Source organism: Leptodactylus fuscus, chromosome 2 (assembly GCF_031893055.1).
Source record: "Leptodactylus fuscus isolate aLepFus1 chromosome 2, aLepFus1.hap2, whole genome shotgun sequence".
Lineage (NCBI taxonomy): Eukaryota > Metazoa > Chordata > Amphibia > Anura > Leptodactylidae > Leptodactylus > Leptodactylus fuscus.
Genome location: NC_134266.1, coordinates 116,432,374 through 116,455,483, shown reverse-complemented (window position 1 = coordinate 116,455,483; position 23,110 = coordinate 116,432,374). Strand labels below are relative to the sequence as shown.

Sequence of the window (23,110 nt, the reverse complement as noted above, 5' to 3'; positions counted from 1 at the left end):
GCTTGCAAATGTGTAATACAGTTTCTTTAAATGGCACCAACGGCAAAATGTGGTGCCTGAAACTACTCATAGCTGCAGTCTCAAACTATTCAGGAGCCTTAGCATCAAAATAATAAAAATAAAAAAATTGTCCATGCAATGTAATACAAGAACAAAGTGCTTCTTGCAGGTCATGAATAAGTGCTACCTGTTAAAGCCAGCAACATTATATTTTTAGATACTGACTCAATGAGACTGCAGCCTCCTTTGTTTTTACCTGCATCTTTCTATATCTTGGCAATCGAAGGGCCCCCCTTGTTTGTATTAAGGGAGAGGCACTTACGAATCCTCCTTTCCTCAGGCAGTTGTCTCCAGGAGAGGAGCTTAGGACATACTCCACCATGCTGACTCCCAAACCACCACTTTCAGAACGAGGGGAGAGAACAGAGTTCACTTCGCTTCCAACATGGAATCCCTGACCTGGTCGCCTCTGGACCATGATAGGCTGGGAAACAGAGTGATCTTAAAAGAATGGAAACAAGCAAAATGTGTTACAGAACAAGTAAATAGTAACTTTACAATGCATATATTCAAGGTTGACTTGAAGAAAAAAAGCAAAGACAAAAAAACAAAACCAACCCCCCCCCCCCCCCCCAACAAAAAAAAATTCAATAAATTCAGAAAGCTTCATAATAACCCCCCACCTGTTCAAATAAGTTTATCAATCTAAAACCTAAAATTAAAGGAGACTCACCTGATGCCCCCCATGCACTTTCGCGCCACTGATCCCCCAGAAAAATGCCCTTTGGTCCATCCTTGTTGGAGTCATCAGTCTCCCAAAATTTCTTTCCAGGTAACAGTTGCTGTTGGGGAAAATATTTTCACAATGGTCACCAAAAAGTAGAAACACCCATTATTAATCTATTAAAGGGGTTTGTAGATAATATTAATGGTCTGTCCTGTTTGAAGAGGTCACAGTGCTTTGTGGCCTCTTCATTGTATATAGTCATCCATACACCAAAATATCATGCATTTAACTCCTTAATGACACAGGGTAGTTTGTACGTTAATGCTCGGTGACATTCTTCATTTTTTTCCCCCCACTGTCAAAATTCCTAACTTTTTTTTTTTTTATTTATTCTTCTTTCAACATAGCAATGTGAGGGCTTATTCTTTGCGTGACGAGTTGTACTTTTCCTTGCCACCATTTTGCTGTTAATAGAATGTTTTCATTAACTTTTATATACTTTTTTTTTTTTTTCTGGGGGGGGGGGGTTCCATGTGAAGTAACACAATTCTATCATAATATTTTGCATTTTGTTTTTCAAGCGTTTAATCTCCATTAAAAAGGCTTTGTCCAGTAGGTCATTACGATTATGGCGATACCATATTTATATTGGTTTTATTACATTTTACTGCTTTTACAAATAAAACATCGTCTTTTGAAAATGAACGATTTTGCTGGGGTTACCGTCTTCTGATGCCTATAACTTTTTTACTGTACTGCCTGCAGAGATATGGCAGGAATCTTTATTAGCAGGACAAGTTGAACTTTGTATTGGTAACAATATTGGTTATGACTTTTTCATCACATTTTATTGTTATTTTTTGGGGAAAGTAAACAAAATACGTGAATTTGCGCACTGCAGTATATTCTTTTTACGATCAAGGCATATAGGGGGTTAATCCGCTGGAGTATCTTGCGACTCCGGTGGCTGGTCCTGTCCCTCGACCGAGAGCAGGATGTAATGCCGCAGGTACAGCTTCTGTCGTGTTGAATTTGCAAAGATCATAAAGTACACTGGTAGCCCCCAAATAGTGACTACATTTGTGTGTTGTGCCCACTTTGTGTCAACAGAGACATGTACTCCTTAATTTTTTAGGTGGGTTATCTCGGATACAAAAAAGTTGTTTAGGTGGGCATAGACTGCTGTCTGGGTACGCATTTGAGCACAGACGAGAAAGAAAACTGTGCTTTTTAGCTTTTGAGGTATCGAATTAGGAGGAGTGGTTTCTGGATTGGAATTCCAAAGAAATTACCCGATTTTGTGGTGCCATTTTAACGTCTCTGCAAAGTCGTTTAACAACCTAAATCTGTGCTCCAAAAGCCACATAGCGCTCCTTCACATCTGTGTATGTATGTGTACGCTAATGGCAGTTTATGCCTCCATGTAAGACATGATTGCATCTTGGATAATGTACTTAATGCGTGGGTATAAACTGCTGTTTGGGCAAACAGACGGGTACAGAACGGAAGGAAAGCCATTTTGGTTTTTGGACGTCATGCCACTTTTGCAGAGATTCTGAATTGCCACATGACCCCATTTTGAAGACTATATCCCTTATTTATCAAGCTGTGTAGTGATCAATTTTAACCCTTGAATATCAATAATTTAGTTTCTAAAAATTAAATGCGCAGAGATAAGCCATTTCATATGAGGGGAAAATACTATACTATTCACTTCTGGGAAACTAATGCTCATTACTTTGACCCAATTTTGAAAACTACACCCCTTACTTTCTGGTGGATTCCTCTTTACTGGCACCTCTGGAATTCTGCAAAATAACAGGGGTTCAAAAAAACTAAACCATCTAACTGTGCTCCAAAACCTGCACTGAAAGCCAAAAAGTGCTTCTTCTCCTCTGTGCCCTGTTGTGTACCCAATGTCACATGTGGATATATGACATTGGGTACACAGAATGGCACAGAAGAGAAGCAGCACTTTTTGGGTTTTGGCGACTGCTTGGTTTTTGAACATTATGGCCTTTTTGCAGAGTTCATTCACTACACCCCTCAAGGAATTTATCCAGGGGTACAGTGAGCATTTTTACTCCCAAGTGTTGCCAGAATTCATATTTCAGAAATGAATGCACATCAGATGTGAAATGTGAAAGAATTTTTCCAGGAATACGTCATTTCAGTGCACAATATGTTATGCCCAGAGATGAATTTATTTATTTTTAATTTCTGCAACTGCTTGCCAACGCAGTGTATAATACCAAACTAGGCCTCAAATGCGCATGGTGCTTCTTCATTTCTGAGCCCTGCTATATTTCTAGGCAAAAGATTAGAGATGCATGTAGGAGTTTCCAAAATCAGGAAACAGAGATGAAATGACCTATCTGGCAAAAAATGTTAATTTTAATTTTACACCACCTGCTGTGCATTTCTTTTTTAAAAAGCATCTTTGGGGTCAGAATGATCACTATACCCTGTGTGGGGTTCAGATTCCAAAATGAAGTCACTTCTTGGTGGCTGTACAAAGTATTGCTTTGGGGGAATGAATACTTTTGCACGTCACGTTTTTCAGATTTTTATTTAAATAAAATCTTGAAAACCATTTATTATTTTTGTTCCACTCACAATTCTCTGCTTACTTTGTGTTGGTTTATCAAAGTTTAAGGGGTATGAATACTTTTGCGAGCCACTGTATATTCTACAGGTCAATGGCATAACAGCTATGCTCAAATTTATGTAGTTTTTTTTTTTTACATGTTTTTAATAACTTTAAAAACTTTGAACACAGCAAAAATGTCTTTGAATCGCCATATGCGATACCCATGCTTTTCTTTTCTTTTTTTTTTTATTAATACTTCTGGGTATGGAGCTATGTAAATGGACAACTTTTGCAGAATAAGAGGTAGCTTCCATTGGTAGCATTTCGGCAAATGTCTGACCTTTTGATCACTTATTACAACATTTTCTGGGGTTGCAAAATCATCAAGAAAAGAAAAACAATTTAGCCATTTTGATTTGTTTTCATACAATGCCGTTCACTAAATGGAATAAATATTTCATATTTTACTAGTGTGGGCACTTTCAAATGTTGCGATACCCAACTTGTGAATGTCTACTATATAGATTTATCTATGTGATGATCTAGGGAAATGTGGATGATTTGAATTTGTATATTACTTCCTTTTTACATTTTAAAACAACTTTATTACGTATTATCTTTAGGCTTGAGCCGATCTTGAGATTTCAGGATCGTTTCTAAAATCTGATTTCCAATCATTTTTCATCCGAACCCAATCCCAATTCCGATCCTAATGCAAGTCAATTGAATTATTTAATGATCGAAAATCGGATTTTAAAAACGATCCTATTCACTACACAGCGTGGAGTCCAAAAAAATTAAGGCTTCAATTTTTGGACTCCACGCAATGTAGTGATTAAAAAAATCCACCGGCTACTTAGTCCCCCCCTGCTGTCTGCTTTACCTGCACAGAACCGCTGCCGCCTCCCCTCCCAGTGTGTACGTCGCTCCCCGGAGCTCCAGCCTGTTCTCAGTCCGTTTCTCTCCTCTCTCACTCAGACGCCGGCAGAGCACCACATGCGCCCCCACCTCCCTAGTTAATCACTCACGTCTCCCCACACTGTACCCGCCTACACTCTCCTGAGCCACAGCAAACAGGGCACTTTGCTGGCGTGTGAATGAGAGATGCGAGGACAGAGAACAATGGCCGAAGCTCCAGGGAGCGACAGCGGTTCTGTGCAGATAAGTTACAGTTAAGTTGCAGGTAAGGGTTTAGTGATCGGGACCGGAATTCCGTTCCCTATCTTTTTTTAGGTGGGATCGGAACCCGATCGCGAAATTTACTCGATCGCCGATCGGGATACGATCTTTTCCGATCTATCAACCCTAATTATCTTGCTTTTTATCACCCAGCAAGTAGTTTCACTTTGAGAAAACACCAGAGTAGCAGGACCAGACCGCACCGAGAGGACACCAGAGCACCATGTACTGGGAACTATGTTTTGTTTTTTTGTCTCCATCATGTTCTATAGCTTAATGATCCACATCTGAAACTCATGTACCCAATGTAGGTATTTACAGTATTACACAGGGGTCAGCATGGGCATTTTGACAAGTATACAGCATTCTAGCCTTCTATACAGCAAGCTGGATGCAACTGATATTTGTATGTGACAAATGTTGGTCCTTCACTATATTTATGTATGTCTCCATTTCTGAAGGTGAATACAGTTCTAATAAAAAACGTTATAAAATTATGTTTTAGTATCTTAAAACTGACATTTATATGTGAACAGAACTTGCTCAGATGACAAAAACAAGTTATTCAGTTCACAAAAGTGATGAAATACCTCTCCCATTGCTCTTCCTTCCAGTGCAAGTGCCTGAAAATCATGATTTAACTCATCCATAGAACGAACCTATAAAGAGAATGATAATATGAAGCAAATCAATAACAAGGCTCTGGTAGAAGGACAACGAAATTAAAATGGAATTAAGAATAAAAAAAAAAAGAAAACAATAAAATACTCATCAATTGGATACAGAAAGCTAAGTGAAAGGGAGTCTACCATCATGTAAAATGCTTACGTGGTGTTGTAGGAGATGTTAGTGCAAATTTTCTCCAAAGAAAATTAAACTATTAAAGGCTGAATTCACATGACAATTTCAGCTGTAAAACTCTGTGCATGTGTGCGCCAGGTTTACTAAACTGTATACCTTGCATTACAGTCATCTACGATGCCAGGAGCCTCTGCCTCCCTGCGAAATACAGTCCAGTAGCAATGGAACAATATTTTGCAGGGATAACTTTACAGATAACTATACTGCTAGGAGTCAGTCTCCCTGCATAGAGCTTAGGCCAGTAAATGTGGAACACATGGATGGTTTCACAGCCAAAACAATAATGCTGTCTTTAGTTTCCATCTAGTGATATATCTGTGAAAAACAGACTGCACACAGACTATGTCCACGTGCTGTTCGAATTTTCTGTGCTGTCTTTTTATGATCAGTTCATTAAAATAAAGATTCCTTTAAAGAGGACCTTTCATGTTCTCAGGGACATGCGGTTTTATATACCTCTAGAAAGCGGACAGTGCGCTGAATTCACTGCAAGGTGCAAGGGAATCCCACCACACATTGCGGAAAAATACAGGCAGTGGACAGGCTGTGATTTCCAAAACCATTGCAGTTTTGGAAATCGCAGCATATCAAATATACCTGCAGAAATGCAGGCATTTTCCCTTTAGGTATAGTGGGAGCAAAAAGTCCGCAGAGAAAACCTCTGCAGACTTTATGTGAAAAGTGTTGTTGGGAAACCATGATGCATTGCTGCAGTTTTTCCTGTGGCCCAGTAGGCAGGGCCTTAGCCTAAGGGAGTTTTCCACAGAAGATAGTGGAGCACAGCAGAGACGACCAAGCCAGTTGGAGAAGTGGCAAAAGGGGAAAAATTATTTTGGACATAAAACCTTTCAAAGCGTATGCAATTCAACTCAATGTACAAAGAACTTGCTTACTTGATGTTCTGCATGAATATTGTCTCCAGTTGGCCAACGGTGCTTGCTATTGTTGTAACCACCTCCACCACTTCCACCACTCCCAAGCTGCTCACCATGTTGCCTTTGGAAAAAATAATCTACCATGGCATCATCCTGTGAGCGTCCAGCCACACCCATTGAACTGCCAACAGGACTGGCATGGGGGCCAGCAGCCAGTGCAGAATGGGTTGGGTGCTGTGGTGGCTGCTGCTGGCCCACCGGTCCAGACGTCAGGACCACGGGCATGTTGTGGTTAAGGTTGCCTTCTGTGTATTGTTTCAGGTGGGGGCTGAAAGAGTCCTGCCAGAGAACTGTTTTCCTCTTCAAGACACATGCAACGCTCATTCCACCAACACCTGTACATTGAAAGAAAGAAATAAAAATTATACATAGGTCTTTAACGATAATCTTAAGAGTTATGTTTAACTGGATGAAAAAAATATTTCAGAAATTTGCAGAAATCATTTCAAGTAACATACAGAAAGTTTACCTAATCTTTGGAAACAATCGAATGTTACATATTAACACATTTTGGGAAAATACTTGGCAAACTGCCCACAATATAGGCTCTGACCACAAAGCAGGTAGCCATGGGCAAGATTTTTATCCAGCATCTCTTAAAAGGGAACGTCACTAAAGATTAACTTTTTTTAAAACCACATTTTGGTTTAACTATGAGGATTTATCATTTTGTGAAGTCACTATAATAAATAAATAAAAAAATAAAAAAAAGTACTATATCCAGCAATTATCATTCTGCCCACTAAAACAAATAGTCTCACACTTGCTGATTCTGTAGCGGTTTGCAATACAGCAGAGACCTCATTTACATCACAAACAAGGTAGGCAGTATCACAACAAAAGCTCATACCTCTTCAGACAACACCCATAGTGACCCATCATTACCTCCACTACAGACAAAAGATGATGTCATAACTTGTCTACTCCTCTCTCTCCACAAAGCATATAGAGCAATTTTCAGACTACTGCTGCCTATACTGTAAAGCATACCACTAATTGCTGTTAATGCAGCAGAAGAGATGCTCATGCACGATGGCAGCCCCATAAACATATACAGAAAACAAGGGAGCCGGATGGAAAAACGCTACAGGTAGCGTTTTTCTATCTGGCTGAAGCACAGATCCGGCACCATAACTGATGCCTCTTGTACCAGAACTGATCCCATAGAAAACTATGGAAAATGTCCTGGCTTCAGTTTCTATCTGGCTTATGTACACCATGCTGGAGGGAAACCGATAGAAGCACTGGATATATGTAAACGCACCTCTGACACTCGTAACGTTTTTATATTTCCATGAATAAGGATGCATAGGGCGCCTTTATTTGCGGGGCTAGGTGCACTTTTAAGTTATATCATTTTGGGGAATGTCTATTGCCTTGATTACTTTTTCTTAATTTTTTATCAGAGACGATGCAGTAAAAAAACACTTTTGATTTGTAAATGAGTTTGACACCCCTGTTCTATAGACTGCAATACAACTGTAGACTGTATTGCAATCTATGGGAGATTCAATATATAGCTACAATATATTGGGGCATTAGCACCAGGTCTCCACTGTAGAATGCAGCAGAGAACTGGTTTCTATAGATCTGTAAAGACCTGGCATCTGCCATACTATTATGACAAATGTCGGGAGAGGGTTAAAGGGGATGTTTCAGATAAAAAAAAAATTCAGGCAACGGGATGGTTAGAAAATAAAAATACACTGGATACTTACCCACATAGTTCCTGCACTAGGCCAGCTGTAACTTCCACAGCGGTTTGTATACAGACTATATTATGTAGAAATAATGTCTACAGACATTATGTCACATTGACTGGACCACTGCAGAACAGGGATTGGCTGCAGCGGTCCTGTTTGATATATCACATCTGCTGTCTAGCTGTATACAAACAGAGCAACAACCGTGAAAGATGGCCCAGCGCAAGTGCAGGGAGATAGGGAGGATTGAGGTAAGTATTAATGCATTTATTTTTCTCTAACCCTCCCCTGCTGCTTGCACTCGAATGTATGTTTCAGAGCAACCCTTTATATGTAGCAACCATCAGGAGACATCCAGAACTTTTAATTAACTTTGACTATTTTTTTCTATATCCTCCACTTAAAAAAAAAAAAAAAACAAAAAAAAAAAAACAGACCATCTTGAAATGGACAAAGTAAAAGGACTCAAGTTTGTTGAAAAAGAACAGTAGTAGTGTATTCCTATGATATGATTTTATTATATGCTAGCAGGTAGTATGCCTTGCTAATTAGCTTGAAGTAGTGTTAACACCGTTAGACCCAATGCATGCACGTCTGTTTTCAGTAATCCAAAGCTTCAATAAATCTCCAGCTGACGCACATTGGCTAAAGTGGCTTTGGAAATGGGGGCAGTTTAATGGAAGCCTGTTCACAGGATGTTAGCACTTCACACGGTTTTACCTTTGTTGCTTTAGAATACTAGTTTGGCCACAGTCATTTACCACACAGAACTAGTAAACATGACTATAAAGGTCTCCTACAGCAGTTATCTCCAGACACTGTTGGGGGAGAGATAAGAGTCAGTTTGATTTCTTAGTCAGCCAAGAACATTCACCAAAAAAAGCATCCATTTCCATAGATCCCTCATACATTACAGATGAAATAAACAGGGCTGTGATAACAGAGCATCAAAATATCGGTCTTGTGAATAGTCAAATTAATGTGGTACTACAGCTCAACATGCCCGACCCTTTAGTCCACAAGGATATATAGGGTCCATTCACACAGAGGAAAATGGTGTGGAATTTCAGCGATAAAAAAAAAGCCTCCCATTGACTTCAATGGGTTCTGCTAGCTTTTTTCCACTAGTGGAAAAAGGATCCCATTGAAGTCAATAAGAACCTTTTTTTTTCATCGCTGAAATTCCACACCATTTTCCTCTGTGTGAATGGACCCTAAAACTCCTTCCCACTGGTGACATTTTTCGATTTTAGTTTTTCCTGACTATGCCTTCTTACGTACCATTCATCTGATTACTGATTAAGGTCCAAATGAGGGACTGAAGCGTTTCTGGAGGAAATAAATATCTGGAGTACTTTAAGCAATACATACGAGTACCAGAATTTTTGTCCTTTTTCGATACGGATGCGAGAGCCTTTACGAGCATTTTTGTCTTTTCACACCGAGTGACATATCATTAATATCTAAGTGCTATATAACAGACTGCTGCTGAAGCAAAATCTACCTATACATAAACCTCTTTCTAAGTTACAATGCAGGAATCTGGGAAAGCTGGATGGTCTGCACAAAGTAGATGAAAAGAAGTCATGTGTAACTCTCCCTCGCACAATTCTTGCTCTGAAGTTGCTTAGTCTCCATTACATCATTAGAATGAATGGAAGCCAAGCCTTGCCCCCTCTCGAACTTCCTGTGATGTCATGCTAGTGCATGGCAAACCATTCCAACTATGTCTTCAAGATTTCTACTAAACTGTTCAGAGCTGAATTATAACAGTTGGGTCCTGCAGACAAAACTAGAAAAACTATATAACTGAGCTTTCTGTTTTTAGGGTTTAAGGTACCTTTAAGATCACTCTTTTGCTGCTAAATTCTAGGTTGTCTACACCTAGTGACAGAATGTGGTCAAATCACAACCATCAAATGATAAAGAACGAAACACCAGTATCAGCAAACTGCCAAACTTGCTGGGTTTCAAAGCAACTATAATGAATAAAGTTAATTTTATCAGTGCAACATTGCGATTTTGATGGTTGCTGGAAAAAGTCAGAGTGTAGAGACCACCATCAGAAAAGCTCTACTAAGGATCAAGCAAAAAGCATTCAGAATTTCTACTCCGGTTAGGCCTCAAGCACAAGGTGGAATCGTGCACAAGATGATGTACAGTGGAACATTGGAGTCCTCTGGTTGTATCACGCTTTGTCAGGAACCTTATATGAAAGATATTTATCCCTAGAAGCATTTATTGTAATGGAAACATCTCCATAATCCAAATCCACAAGGTGGTCAAACAATTTCTGCATCATGGTATTTATTTATGTATATACAACAGTCACCATAAAGGATAGATAACATTAATTTTGGATAGTTTGCACTTAGGTTTATTTTTTTCTTTACATTATTTTTGAAATGGGAATTGGCGGACTGGAACTCGGGAATGCTTGATCCTTTATGCAATATAGTGCAAGTATGGAAGTATAATAATATGTAGTCCTCCTATGTGTCCCAGATGTAGCAGGTACAGCTCATGAGCCTCCTACAGAAATTTACCGTACTACTATAAGATGTCTTTAACTATACACTCAGTACAACAGAATAAGTCAACTTAAGAGTGGAAAGGGGTTAAAAGAGTTGTCCAATTTCTGCAAATGTTATATTTAAGTGTAATGGAAAGTTATACAAATTCCTTACAGTCTTGTAGATCTCTGCTTGCTGTACATGATCATGTGATGCACACACAGGGCGTATGGATGTCTGTTGCTCTGATCCATTAAAGAATGAGAACAGCAGACGGAGCCCTCTGACACTAACGTAAAAAAAAACCAAACAAACAAACATAGAAACAAATAAACATGATAGACGCCTTTCTTCTGTCATGTTTGTTTACTTTGTAAAAGAAGGAAAAGTACTGCATGTACGATTTTTATGTCAGTAAAGTAAGCAAACATGAAGGTAGCAAGCTCCTGATTCATTAAACATGTGCATCTGTATTCACAAATATTGGGATAATTTATTTTATGCAGAAAACAGTCGAGGCCCCTTCACACGGAGTTTACGCTGCGCTCATTCAGACACGTGTACACGAGCGCTTCAAAACACATCCCATTCGCTTCAATCTGAGGGAGCGTAAAGCCGGCTTTACGCGCGCTCCCACTGAAGTGAATGGGATGTGTTTTGAAGCACTTGTGTATACGTGTCTGAATGAGCGAAGCGTAAACTCTGTGTGAACAAGCCCTTAGACTAACTTGCATTTATTAGTGTTTTAGGCAAAGGACCCACAGGACGTCCCGCAGCATAAAAGCACTGCAGGACAAAAAAATGTGAGGGTAACGCATTGTGGTTCTTCCCGCAGCGCTTCAGACAGAATGTACACTGAGTTTTCCCTCTGTGGACTTTCTGTTACAATTATACCTATGGGGAAACCACTCGCGTTTCCGTAAGTATAATTAACATACCACGATTTCCAAAACGTGGCGTGTCCGCACCACGTTTTTTCCCCGCAAAGCAGGCATGGGCTTTGCTAGAATCCCATCCACTTTGCAATGACTGTAAAAACACCGCAACTTTTCCCACTGTGCTTATGTCCTGTGGGGCCCTGGCCTAAAGATGTAAAACTGAGGAAATAGGGATGAGTTTATTTTCAACACTCCCATGTATTTAAAAGCAGAAAGTTCAAACTAGCACATGTGTACACTCACCGGCCACTTTATTAGGTACACCATGCTAGTAACGGGTTGGACCCCCTTTTGCCTTCAGTACTGCCTCAATTCTTCATGGCATAGTTTCAACAAGTTGCTGGAAGCATTCCTCAGAGATTTTGGTCCATATTGACATGATGGCATCACACAGTTGCCGCAGATTTGTCGGCTGCACATCCATGATGCGAATCTCCCGTTCCACCACATCCCAAAGATGCTCTATTGGATTGAGATCTGGTGACTGTGGAGGCCATTGGAGTACAGTGAACTCATTGTCATGTTCAAGAAACCAGTCTGAGATGATTCCAGCTTTATGACATGGCGCATTATCCTGCTGAAAGTAGCCATCAGATGTTGGGTACATTGTGGTCATAAAGGGATGGACATGGTCAGCAACAATACTCAGGTAGGCTTTGGCGTTGCAACGATGCTCAATTGGTACCAAGGGGCCCAAAGAGTGCCAAGAAAATATTCCCCACACCATGACACCACCACCACCAGCCTGAACCGTTGATACAAGGCAGGATGGATCCATGCTTTCATGTTGTTGACGCCAAATTCTGACCCTACCATCCGAATGTCGCAGCAGAAATCGAGACTCATCAGACCAGGCAACGTTTTTCCAATCTTCAATTGTCCAATTTCGATGAGCTTGTGCAAATTGTAGCCTCAGTTTCCTGTTCTTAGCTGAAAGGAGTGGCACCCGGTGTGGTCTTCTGCTGCTGTAGCCCATCTGCCTCAAAGTTCGACGTACTGTGCGTTCAGAGATGCTCTTCTGGCTACCTTGGTTGTAACGGGTGGCTATTTGAGTCACACTTGCCTTTCTATCAGCTCGAACCAGTCTGGCCATTCTCCTCTGACCTCTGGCATCAACAACACATTTCCGCCCACAGAACTGCCGCTCACTGGATGTTTTTTCTTTTTCGGACCATTCTCTGTAAACCCTAGAGATGGTTGTGCGTGAAAATCCCAGTAGATCAGCAGTTTCTGAAATACTCAGACCAGCCCTTCTGGCACCAACAACCATGCCACGTTCAAAGGCACTCAAATCACCTTTCTTCCCCATACTGATGCTCGGTTTGAACTGCAGGAGATTGTCTTGACCATGTCTACATGCCTAAATGCACTGAGTTGCCGCCATGTGATTGGCTGATTAGAAATTAAGTGTTAACCAGCAGTTGGACAGGTGTACCTAATAAAGTAGCCGGTGAGTGTATTTAAATGGTCAGTAACTGGCTGTGGGTGCTCAGTTGGTGCATGGGGTCTCCTTTCTAGATAATTTGCAGTTCACTTCCTGTTACCAATGAAGTCCCTATCCATAGATACCATTAACAATGCAGGATGGGGAATATGCAAATCTGTTTTCCAGGATGTAATTAAGAAAACAATGTAAGATGGGTTCATAGAGAATGGAGAGGGAGGAACTGTTCACTCAGAGAATGCAGATAGGAGGGATTGATTCTCCTAATAACTTCCACACATCTGGAAAATGCTTTCTTTTGCACATCTCACAGCTTAAAATGTAAGGCCTGGTTCACATCTGCGTTTGGTATTCCGTTCGGGGAGTCTGCATGGGGACCCCGCGAACAGAATACCAAACACATAAACAAGCAGTGAGCTTATGAAAGCACACGGAACCCATAGACTATCATGGGGTCTGCGTTTTTTCCGCAAGCTTTCCGCTTGAGTCATGAGGAGAGAAAAATACTTCATGAACTTCTTTCCTCTTCGCATGATTCCTGCTACACCACATGGAAAACACACTGACCCCATTATAGTCTGTGTGCTTTCATTGCGGTCAGTATTCCGTTCGGGGGGGGGGGGGGGGGGGGGGGGGTCCCCATGCAGGCTCCCCGACTACCGAACGCAGATGTGTACCAGACCTAAGAAAAGTCTATGTATGTGTAGCTACTTTGCTTGAGTGGTTACAAATGGGATATTATTCATAGTAGCTTTCCTGACTGTGCTCATAAATAGATTTTTTCCTATGCCATGCCTGCATGTATTTGACCTATATGCAGTTCCATGTTCTTGGATCTCCAATAATATGTGCACACTTTTTTCCTCATCTATTTAGTTGATGGTCTGCAGTTACTTCAGGCAGAAATAAATGTAAACAAACCAAACTATTCATAAGATGGGGAAGGGGAAAACTGCTCCTTATTTTACAGTCCAAAACACCTCAATGAAAAATGCATAATTTGCTGTATGCCATATGATAGTACACACAGGAAGACCTTGCAGATATTTCAACTTTCGTGAAAAGGCAGGTACCCATTAAAGAAGACCTTTCACCACCTCCACAAAGTTCTGAATCTGTTAATAGGTGCAACTCCACTAATTACATTGTAGTTGGAATTTTCTCTTTAGCCCCCACCATTACCAAGCAAATATTGCAATTAGTTTTGTTTCCCAATGTACCATTTAATCTGCAATATCAATTGCGCAGTGTCAGGCAGAGGGGCGTGATTCAGATCTTCAATCAGAGGCCACCAGTGTCAAAGCTCAGAATCACATCCCTTGCTTGCTCCTGCTTGACACCGCCCTCCTGACAGTACAGAGCCTAAATAGCATATCAGGCGCGAAAACTAAACAGCATTGATTGCTTGGGAGTGGGGTCTACAGAAAAAATTTAACTGTGTCAGAACCACTTTATGTAAAGAGCTGAACGGTTCTCTAAGGAGGCAAGACAAAAAAAGCCATATGAACCTTACAATACATTATCACCTTAAGGATGTATTATGGATTACAAATACACCTGTCTGAAAGCAGTCTCAGGAAGGAATGTCTGGAGCCCCATTTTCATGTAAATCAAGGTTTAATTCACATGCAAATGAAGGGGGAGGGAATGCTTTAGAGCATGCCTTAATTTTCTTGGGCTTTGGTCTCAGTTCTAGATTTTTGTGATTAGGTTCATAAACCCCTTAACAATGCAGTACAGTTTGGGTGTTAATGCTCAACAACATTTTCATACCTTACATCTCCGCCTTTCAAAATTTATAACTTTATTTTTCTGTCAACACAGATTTGTGAGGACTTATTTTTTAGGAAATAAGTTGTACTTTCAGATGTTACCATTTGGGGTACATATATTTAGTCTTCATTAGCTTTTATTATGGCCCAGTGAGAAAAAACAAACAAACTACAATTCTATCATTTTTTGCATTTTGTTTTTACAATGTTCACACCGCATAAAAAATTACAAGTCAGCTTTGTCTGGCGGGTCATACATATTTATATTGGTTTTATAATGTTTTGCCGTATTTATTAAATGTTATTTTTGCCTGGGGTTACCATATTCCTACATCTATAACCTTGCTACTGTTTTGTTCATGGAGCTATGTCAAGGTTCTTTTCTTACAGGGCATGTTGTAGCTTTTATTGGTACCAATTTTTGGCACGTAAAACTTTTTGATCACTTTTTGGGTTGGGTGAGGTGACCAAAACATTATATATATATATATATATATATATATATATATATATATATATATATATATATATATACAGTGCTCACCGTACGGGATAAATAACACTATTTTTGTATAGCGTGGAATTTATTTGTAAGCTAACTTTTTTCACCTTCTTGTTTTGTCCTAAAAGGAAAGTGGACCCTGTGGTCTCCTGACCCCCAGTACAATGTGATGTAATGTACAACTGTGGTGCAGTATATTAAAGGTAGAATCACTATGTGCAATATGGAAAGGCAATCAGGAGGCCAGTTTAACAATGACAAACCCCGTGATCTTACCACTGGGGACCTAAAAGTTGGGGGGGGGGGGGGGATGCCCCCTAACCACCCTGATGCCATGATCGCGATTGATCAAGGCATCTGAGGGATTAAGCCACAGGAGTAAGTATTTTCCAACTGCTGAGCTAGTCCTGGCTGTTCAATACAGCTGAGACTCAGAAATCATGCACGAAAATGCCATACTATTATGACACTGAGCGTTAACTAGATACCCAGCAGGACATAATAGTACGACATAGTTGGGAAAGGGTTAAGCAACTGAAGAGCTGCTCATTAGCAGGTACTATGGAAAGAGCAGCAATAATTAATTAGAATAAGCTTGGTTACAGTGATTGATAGTATTACCAAGTTATTGAATATTATAATTACATGCCCTAACATGTTGTGTTATATAGGGCATTTTTCTGTGAAAAATGCAAAGGGTGCCTCCATCTTAGATTAGCAATTGTAAAGCTTTACCACAGCAGACCTGACCGGCATCTTCTGTAGTGCACTTTCAGCAAGTATAAGCTAGAGTTGGCACAATTTCAAAATTTTGACTTCGAAAACGATACATTGTGTAGTATTATGATTCTTAATACTAAAAGAATACTTTGCCAACCCAACACACATAAAACAAAATATTGTTCTATGATGTACCATATTACCTTGAGGTAATGTGAGGTACATGATAGGATTGCTTACTGTTAATCATAAGTCATTCACACGGCTGTGGTCAGCCCAGGAAATACCTCCTGCACACAGACCAGGTTTCATGGATGGAACACAAACATAGAATAAGTCTTTAGTTAGTCACTGTCTAATACCAGCCTGGGGCTGTTATCAAAGAAAACTTTTGCCGCCTCCAAAGTGTCCAACCCATCGGGTAATAGCTACTGCAGCACCAATTCTGGCACAGTTGGTATTTTTCCTTTAGCCCCCACCATTCCTGAGTAATCAATACGGCTATCTTTTGTGCCTGAAATGCTATTCAGGCTTTGTACTGTCATGAGGGAGAATTCCAACTGGACTGGAATCAGTGGAGAAGCACCTATTAATAGATGAAAAGAACTAGAATTGGTGGAAGTGGTGAAAGGTCCTTTATAAATGTACCTGCAAGCACACTTTCCTGAGCCCTAATCCTAATGGTGCTGGTAGAACACTGCCCATGTCACTAGCGACATTCTGTCCTTCTTTCATCCATAGTGAGTCCGTCTGACTGATCCCATTAATCAAGAGATCATTGGTAGAGGAAGGAAGGAGTTTTCCCCATGTAATGTGGCCGGCCCTCCACTAATAGCAAATCACAGAGGGTACTGAGCAGAGAACATGATCGGTGCTGGGCAGTGCATGTGCCAAGTTCTCTGGAGAAGAAAACTGTTCAATACAATTGAAATAGGAAGATGTGCTTCGCAGCAGCATGTCCCACCGTCTGTAGAAAAGGGGACAATGGGTCCTGCTGCCAGGCGCAGCTTACTATTGAAATTACTAGTACTGAATTGTTTGCTCCTCCAAGGTATTGAAATAGTATTGAAAATCCAATGCATTGTGCAATCTTAGTATAGATAGGGAGAAAAAACGCAAACTTTGTTCCACGTCATACCAATGCAATAGACGCTGACATTTTTAATAGATGGAAAGAATGTAAATCTTGACCTAAAGTCTAAGAAACTCACTTTTTTTTTTAAAGGCAAAATTTTTTTTTTACCCATTATATGTAAAAATCCTAGAAGCTACACTGTGTACAGGTCATCTTAAAGTCCTTCTGTCTGACTATTCACCCAAGTGTCAATAACTTCCTGTATCAGAGAAAATGCTGAGTATATACGTGTAAGGGCCTGCTCTCATGAAGTAAGGCTCTGTTCCCATGGAATAACGCGGCGCTCATTTACACATGTATACATGTGTCAGAGCGAGACACTTCAAAACAGATCCCATTGACTTCAATGGGTGCCGGCTTACGCGCGCTACACATTGAAATCAATGGGTTATAAAGCCTCCGATTGATTACAATGTGTAGCGCGCGTAAGACGGCACCCATTCAAGTCAATGGGATTCTGTTTTGACGCGCTCACTCCTACACGTGTTTACGTGTCAGAATGAGCGCCGCGTTACTTCGTGAGAACGGGCCCTAACAGATAGGACAGGTGTAGTCACGGTCAGTGTTTCTGTGCAGCAATGAGGATTTAAGGAGAAAAAAAAAAAAGGTCCAGAACAGAGAACACTGTAAACTGAGGACATGCAGTGAAGATTACAACTCATTACAACTTTGAAGAAAAATAGCTTTGATTTCTTTCATGCACAAACATATTGCTCCCTAGCAAGGAGACTGGTACTCCCAATAACTGAGAAGTAGCTTACAGTCTCTGTTGCCAAGGAGCCTCTGACAGAATTTTACAACTTAGATCAATGTACATCCTGTGTCATGGAAAGGGGAGCAGAATTTTATGAGACTGTTGATCTCTTTGGAGAAAATCTGCAAAGGGACGAAAAGTGATTTAGAGGAAATTTTAAGAAAATAGATATGTTTCAGTTCTGACTAAACAATGAAATGAATGTCAGTGCCACAATAACGACAAGCTAAAATCTTTGTGGCTAAGAGGGTGATTACATATAGGAATTTGGCGCTGAATTTGTCAAGCAGAAAAATTTTACGCACAAATTTTTTCCGCTAGACGAAAAAATAAATCAGCTGCTGCCTTCCACTGAAATGAATGGGAGGCAGATTTCAAGGCGGATTCCATGTCAAATTCCTATGTGTGAATATCCCTTAAGACTTTGGATCATTTCCTGTAGTCATCTTTGGGCAATAAAAATATTGCCACAAAAATATATTTTATGCAATTTTTTTTTTTTTTTTTTTAAATAAAAGGAACTTCTCTAAATAGTTATAGAACACTTAGGGTCCACTCACACGGAGTAAGCGCAGGCTTATTTTGGCACAATACATGTGTAAAGAATACGCATGTAAAAAAAATGTCATTGAAGTCAATGGGAATCTTATTTTTACATGTGTATTCTTTGCAAGTGTATTGTGCCAAAAAAAGCGCGTGAATGGACCCTTAGTGCTCAAAATCATAGCCCAATTTCTTTTCACTGAAATAATGGCCATAAAAACAGGCTGGACCAGTGAACCTAATGCATAGACCAAACATGACAATCTATTAATGTAAGAGCTACAGCCTAGCATGCCTGTGGACATCAACTGTTCAACTTAACATTTCTAAAAAGGATCACAAATTCTTCACAATGTCTACCCTATATCTCCTTACTAGTTGACACCTATCCAAAACAACTGTATACCCTTGTGCAAAAAAAAAATATATTTTACCATCAATGAAATAAGGTCTCAGCCTAATGTAATCAATACTGTACAATTTGGCCACAAGGCAGAAGTCAAACTGAAATTTTAGTGACTTAGAAATAAAAGTAACCCATAGGAAAAAAAAAAAACCCTGTAAAAGTTAGGTATCATCAGCAAATTAGGCTATATGGACATGTTCAGACCTACACCATGTTATATGTGATGATATATATAGAATATGTAAAAGTTGCACATCCCTAAGCCCTGCGCATGTGAAACTTCAGTATCTAGAATGCTATAAAAACTTCCTTTTCTCAGCACGCAACCATTTTCGTGACTACAACTACAGATCTCAAGACATATATGTACTATAGATTTCTTTTGTTGGGAATAGGAAACTTACACATCCCATAGTAACTTTATCTGTCACCTTAAAGAATTGGCGTCAGGTTGTAGGGGGATCTGATGACTGGGAAACCAGCAATCAGGAGAATAGTGAATAGAAGACCCCCCTGAATCTTCCCTGTGAGTGAAACACCCCTGCTCTCCTCTGATTTCTCTGCTGCTGTATATTGCAGTCCTTGCAATAGAACAAGTCATACAATTGCACTTCAGCCACAAGAAGGATTTAGCTAGACTTTCGGTCCCCTGGTTAATGGGAGTCCAGTGGTTGGACCCCCAGAAGTCTGATACTCCACAGGAGAGGGAAATAGGAGTCTGTAGTGGCACAACTGCTTATAACCAGTACTGGACAGATTTAATGCTAGAAGTGTGTGTGTGTGTGTGTGTGTGTGTGTCTGCGTGTGTGTGTGTCTGCGTGTGTGTGTGTGTGTGTCATGCAGGGAAAACTACCACAAACCCAGTTTCCCAACAGAATAGGCTGTGTGAGGGGCCACACGGTGGCTCAGTGGTTAGCACTGCAGCCTTGCAGCGCTGGAGTCCTGGTGTTCAAATCCCGCCAAGGGCATAAAACCATCTGCAAGGAGTTTGTATGTTCTCCCCGTGTTTGCATGGATTTCCATCCCATATTCAAAAAAAGACTTACCGATAGGGAAAAATGTACATTGTGAGCTCCATGTGGGGCTCACAATCTACATAAAAAAAAAAAAAAATAGGCTGTGTGAAATTGGCCTTACTCTTTAAGGTTTGCCATAGTGAAAACATGGATAGAAATAAACCAACAACCCCAAAAGATAACAATCAGTAACATATTTCTAGGCTAAATTAAAGAGGTTTTCTTTGATATTGATGATCTACATATTTATGCCAGACTGGATGGGTCAGATAACCTAGAGCCCTGTATATTCATCTGAATGGGAATGAGTTTCAGCATGGTCTAGTGACCAACATACGTGATGTCCCTAGTCGAGGAAGTGGCAGGTTTCCAAGCATCATGGTCTTTTCGAAACAGCTGTTCACAGAGTGTGCCAGGCATTGGACCTTTGCCAATTTGGTAATGATGACCTAGCCTAAGGTAGGTCATACATCTTAAAGAGTCCTGAAAAAGATTTTAGGCTAATGTACCACATTACGGAAAAGCAGTTTTTTTTTGTTGTTGCAGATTTTGCTGTGTTTTTTTGAGCAAAAGCCAGGAATGGATTGAGCAGAAGTATACATGCTTCTTTTATTTCCCACTCCTTTTGTAGCCAGTCTTGGATTAGGCTCAAAAAACTGCAGATATTTGCAACAACAAAAAAAAGCTACTTTTCCGCAATGTGGGGCCTTAAACTCTAGGGGCTCATAAACAGATGATGAAAATGGACAAATTCACCCACAAGAAACATTCTTCAGTTGATGACAATAGTTTTAGCCAACCCATGATTCGCTGTCATCTGGACAGACGTTTTTGTTTGATAATGGCTGGTCCATGAACAGCCTTTCTTCAACAGAACTTTCCAGAAGGATTGTTGTCCTTTGCCTGATGTCACACAACCCCACAGATAGGTATTTTTTCCCATGTGAATTGGCGCCTCTCTTGCCAATATATCGGTTATTGTCAATATGCAGATTAGCTCTTTGGAGCAATGTGGGCATTGTTATTGCTAAAAGAGGTAAGCAGGCACTCCCTAAATCTGTGTGGCTGAGGTGATATGCTGGGTTCTGGTGAAAAACTCCCTTTAAGCATAATGTCCATAGATAACTAAAGTAATAGCCAATATATGGCTTACAAAGTGTATGGCTGCAGCTTGTTCTGTTATTAACCTACTTCTATCTAATACGCATGGCCACCTTTAGGGTTCATGCACATGGTGTAAAATCTGCAATGTAATACAGTAGCGTTTAAGTCAATGAGATTTTCTTAATCTCTCTTTTCTTTGTGTGGAAAATCTGCAGCAAACACCTTCAAGTGCACATATACCCAGTTTCCATTTTTAGTGTGTCACTCATTCACCCTCCATAGGGTTGATCAACAATCCCTGTGGCATATTTTATTTTATTTTTTTTAAGTGTTTAGGATAACACACACACACACACACAAACTTACAGGTTCAGCATTCATTTTTTCAAAGGTGCTTATCCCAAAAATGCAAGTGTCATATGTTGGGGGAAAAAAAATAGTGGTTATGGGCTGAGGCATGTGACAAGGACATGGTGCTCTGCCACTTCACAACTTTAAGCCCAAAAAGTTGACAGAAAGGATAATAACATGCATATGCCAACAGGTTCATGGGGGAATTTTGCACAGTAAGGAGCCATATGCTGAAAAGGCGGCACAAGATGACTACAAGATGGATTCCTTCAATAACAGATCATATAATCTGAACCAGGGATGGAAGGTGTATATTTAACTTCAAAATTACAGACTACCCCCCATTACAACAAGCTTCAACCTGCTTTCCAATCACGTTTCTGATAGTAAATACAACTCATACATTGAATAGGTCAGCGTAAAACTTTCGAAGGTACGATAAACCAAATCCAGAACTTAGTAGCCATTGCCAATATTCCAGAATCAATGCCTATCTGGCCCTTGGCTGAGAATTAGGTCACCACTGGCAAAACTGGGCCTCAAGGCACAGACGATAAGGAGCGAAGCAGAAAAGCAATGACAGTAAGTTCTGGGGTATGTAGCATGAACGGAGGGTGGCACATGATGTCAGTGAAGTATGAAGGGAATATTTAGTATGAATGGAGACATGGAAACATACCAGATCTTTTGTTTCCTTGCTGGGAGATCTCTTTATCTGCATGCCAATATTTGGTGTTTTTGTCTATTACACTACTGTGTATCTGTATTATGTAAATAAAAAGTTACTCTGCACAAATGACACCATACACGAAGCAATGGATCACAACAAAGGATTCAAGAGACCTGGCCTCATCTCATAGGAGAGGGAAGGCAATCCATGAACCCCTGTCTCCACCAACCATACAGCTGCTTCATGTACCCCACAAGAGATAGGTTACAGAAGAAAACCCCAACACCCCGACTGGGCCAGATGGGAGCCCCCAGCCCTGTACAATAGCAGGAGCAGCCTGCCACACACGTATACAAAGAAGCTGCACACAATATGGAGCACATTCCACATCCTGCACAGTACGCACCGGGCTAGTGCTGGGGCCTCCACATCACTAGCTGCCATACTCACAGCCTAGCACCCCAGCAAAGCCGTCCATAACCAGCCCTGCCCGCAGGGAGCCCGTGCCGCCGGCCTCGTACACTCAACATCGATTCACGGAAGCATTTACGTCAAATTCTACCAGTTTCAGTCCACGTACTCGCGTTAATTCGCTGCCCCCCCGGCTGCTCCCGTAACAATAGAGGCCTCAAAACATGGGCAGGGGGAGGAACCAGAAGCGGAGACCGGCCCCTTTTCTAACACCCGTCTCCCCCTTCCGGAGCTGTAAAAGCACTAAATATCGCCGTATGGGCAAAGTTTGGAGGTCACGGCACCGTCAGGTGGGAATGTAGACATAATACTCACGGGCGGAGCGGGAGGATGGAGTCGGATTGGGTCAATGTCTCTCTCAGCCCCCGGAGCCGTCTCCCTACCGCTGCCTATCACTCCGACAACATGGCGGCGCACTGGGGGGACTTGGAGCCGTCTCGGTGCATCATGGGAGGAGGAGGGAGACCTGGGAGCTGTGTTACCTTGGTAACTCCGGGGCCTGCTGGGAAACCAGGCCAGGCTAGGAGAATGCTATATGTTTCTTGCATTGCCTACATGTATGGTCAGTGCTTCTTCCTCACAGACGTCTTCGTGTGTTTTACGGGAGTTGTGAGTGAGTTTCACACAGTTTCTGTTGTCAGAAACTGTTTCTGTCGTCATGTTGTAGTCACGTCAGTATAACTAGTCCTGCTTTCTAGAGTGCTGTAGGTCAGCAGACACGAGGTAACTGGAGAGTAGAACATCTAGTCCACCATATAATAAAATAACTATATAAG

The 23,110-nt window shown here is 40.8% G+C and overlaps 1 protein-coding gene across 6 annotated transcripts in view; it reads right to left on the bottom strand.

Annotated features, from left to right (window-relative positions):
- The window catches only part of PUM1 (pumilio RNA binding family member 1), a 44,182-nt gene extending 21,413 nt beyond the window's left edge, over positions 1–22,769 (bottom strand). For 3 of the 6 annotated variants that reach the window (XM_075264474.1, XM_075264475.1, XM_075264476.1), the window contains exons 1-5: positions 22,650–22,769; positions 6,251–6,627; positions 5,087–5,155; positions 734–842; positions 257–501 (exon numbers count right to left, since the gene is read on the bottom strand). In XM_075264474.1, the coding sequence (XP_075120575.1) occupies positions 257–501; positions 734–842; positions 5,087–5,155; positions 6,251–6,616 (789 nt within the window). In that variant the 5' untranslated portion in view covers positions 6,617–6,627; positions 22,650–22,769. The remainder of the gene's footprint in view (positions 1–256; positions 502–733; positions 843–5,086; positions 5,156–6,250; positions 6,628–22,649) is intronic. The other 3 variants (XM_075264477.1, XM_075264478.1, XM_075264479.1) reach the window with 1 other exon arrangement.
- Positions 22,770–23,110: the final 341 nt, after the last annotated feature.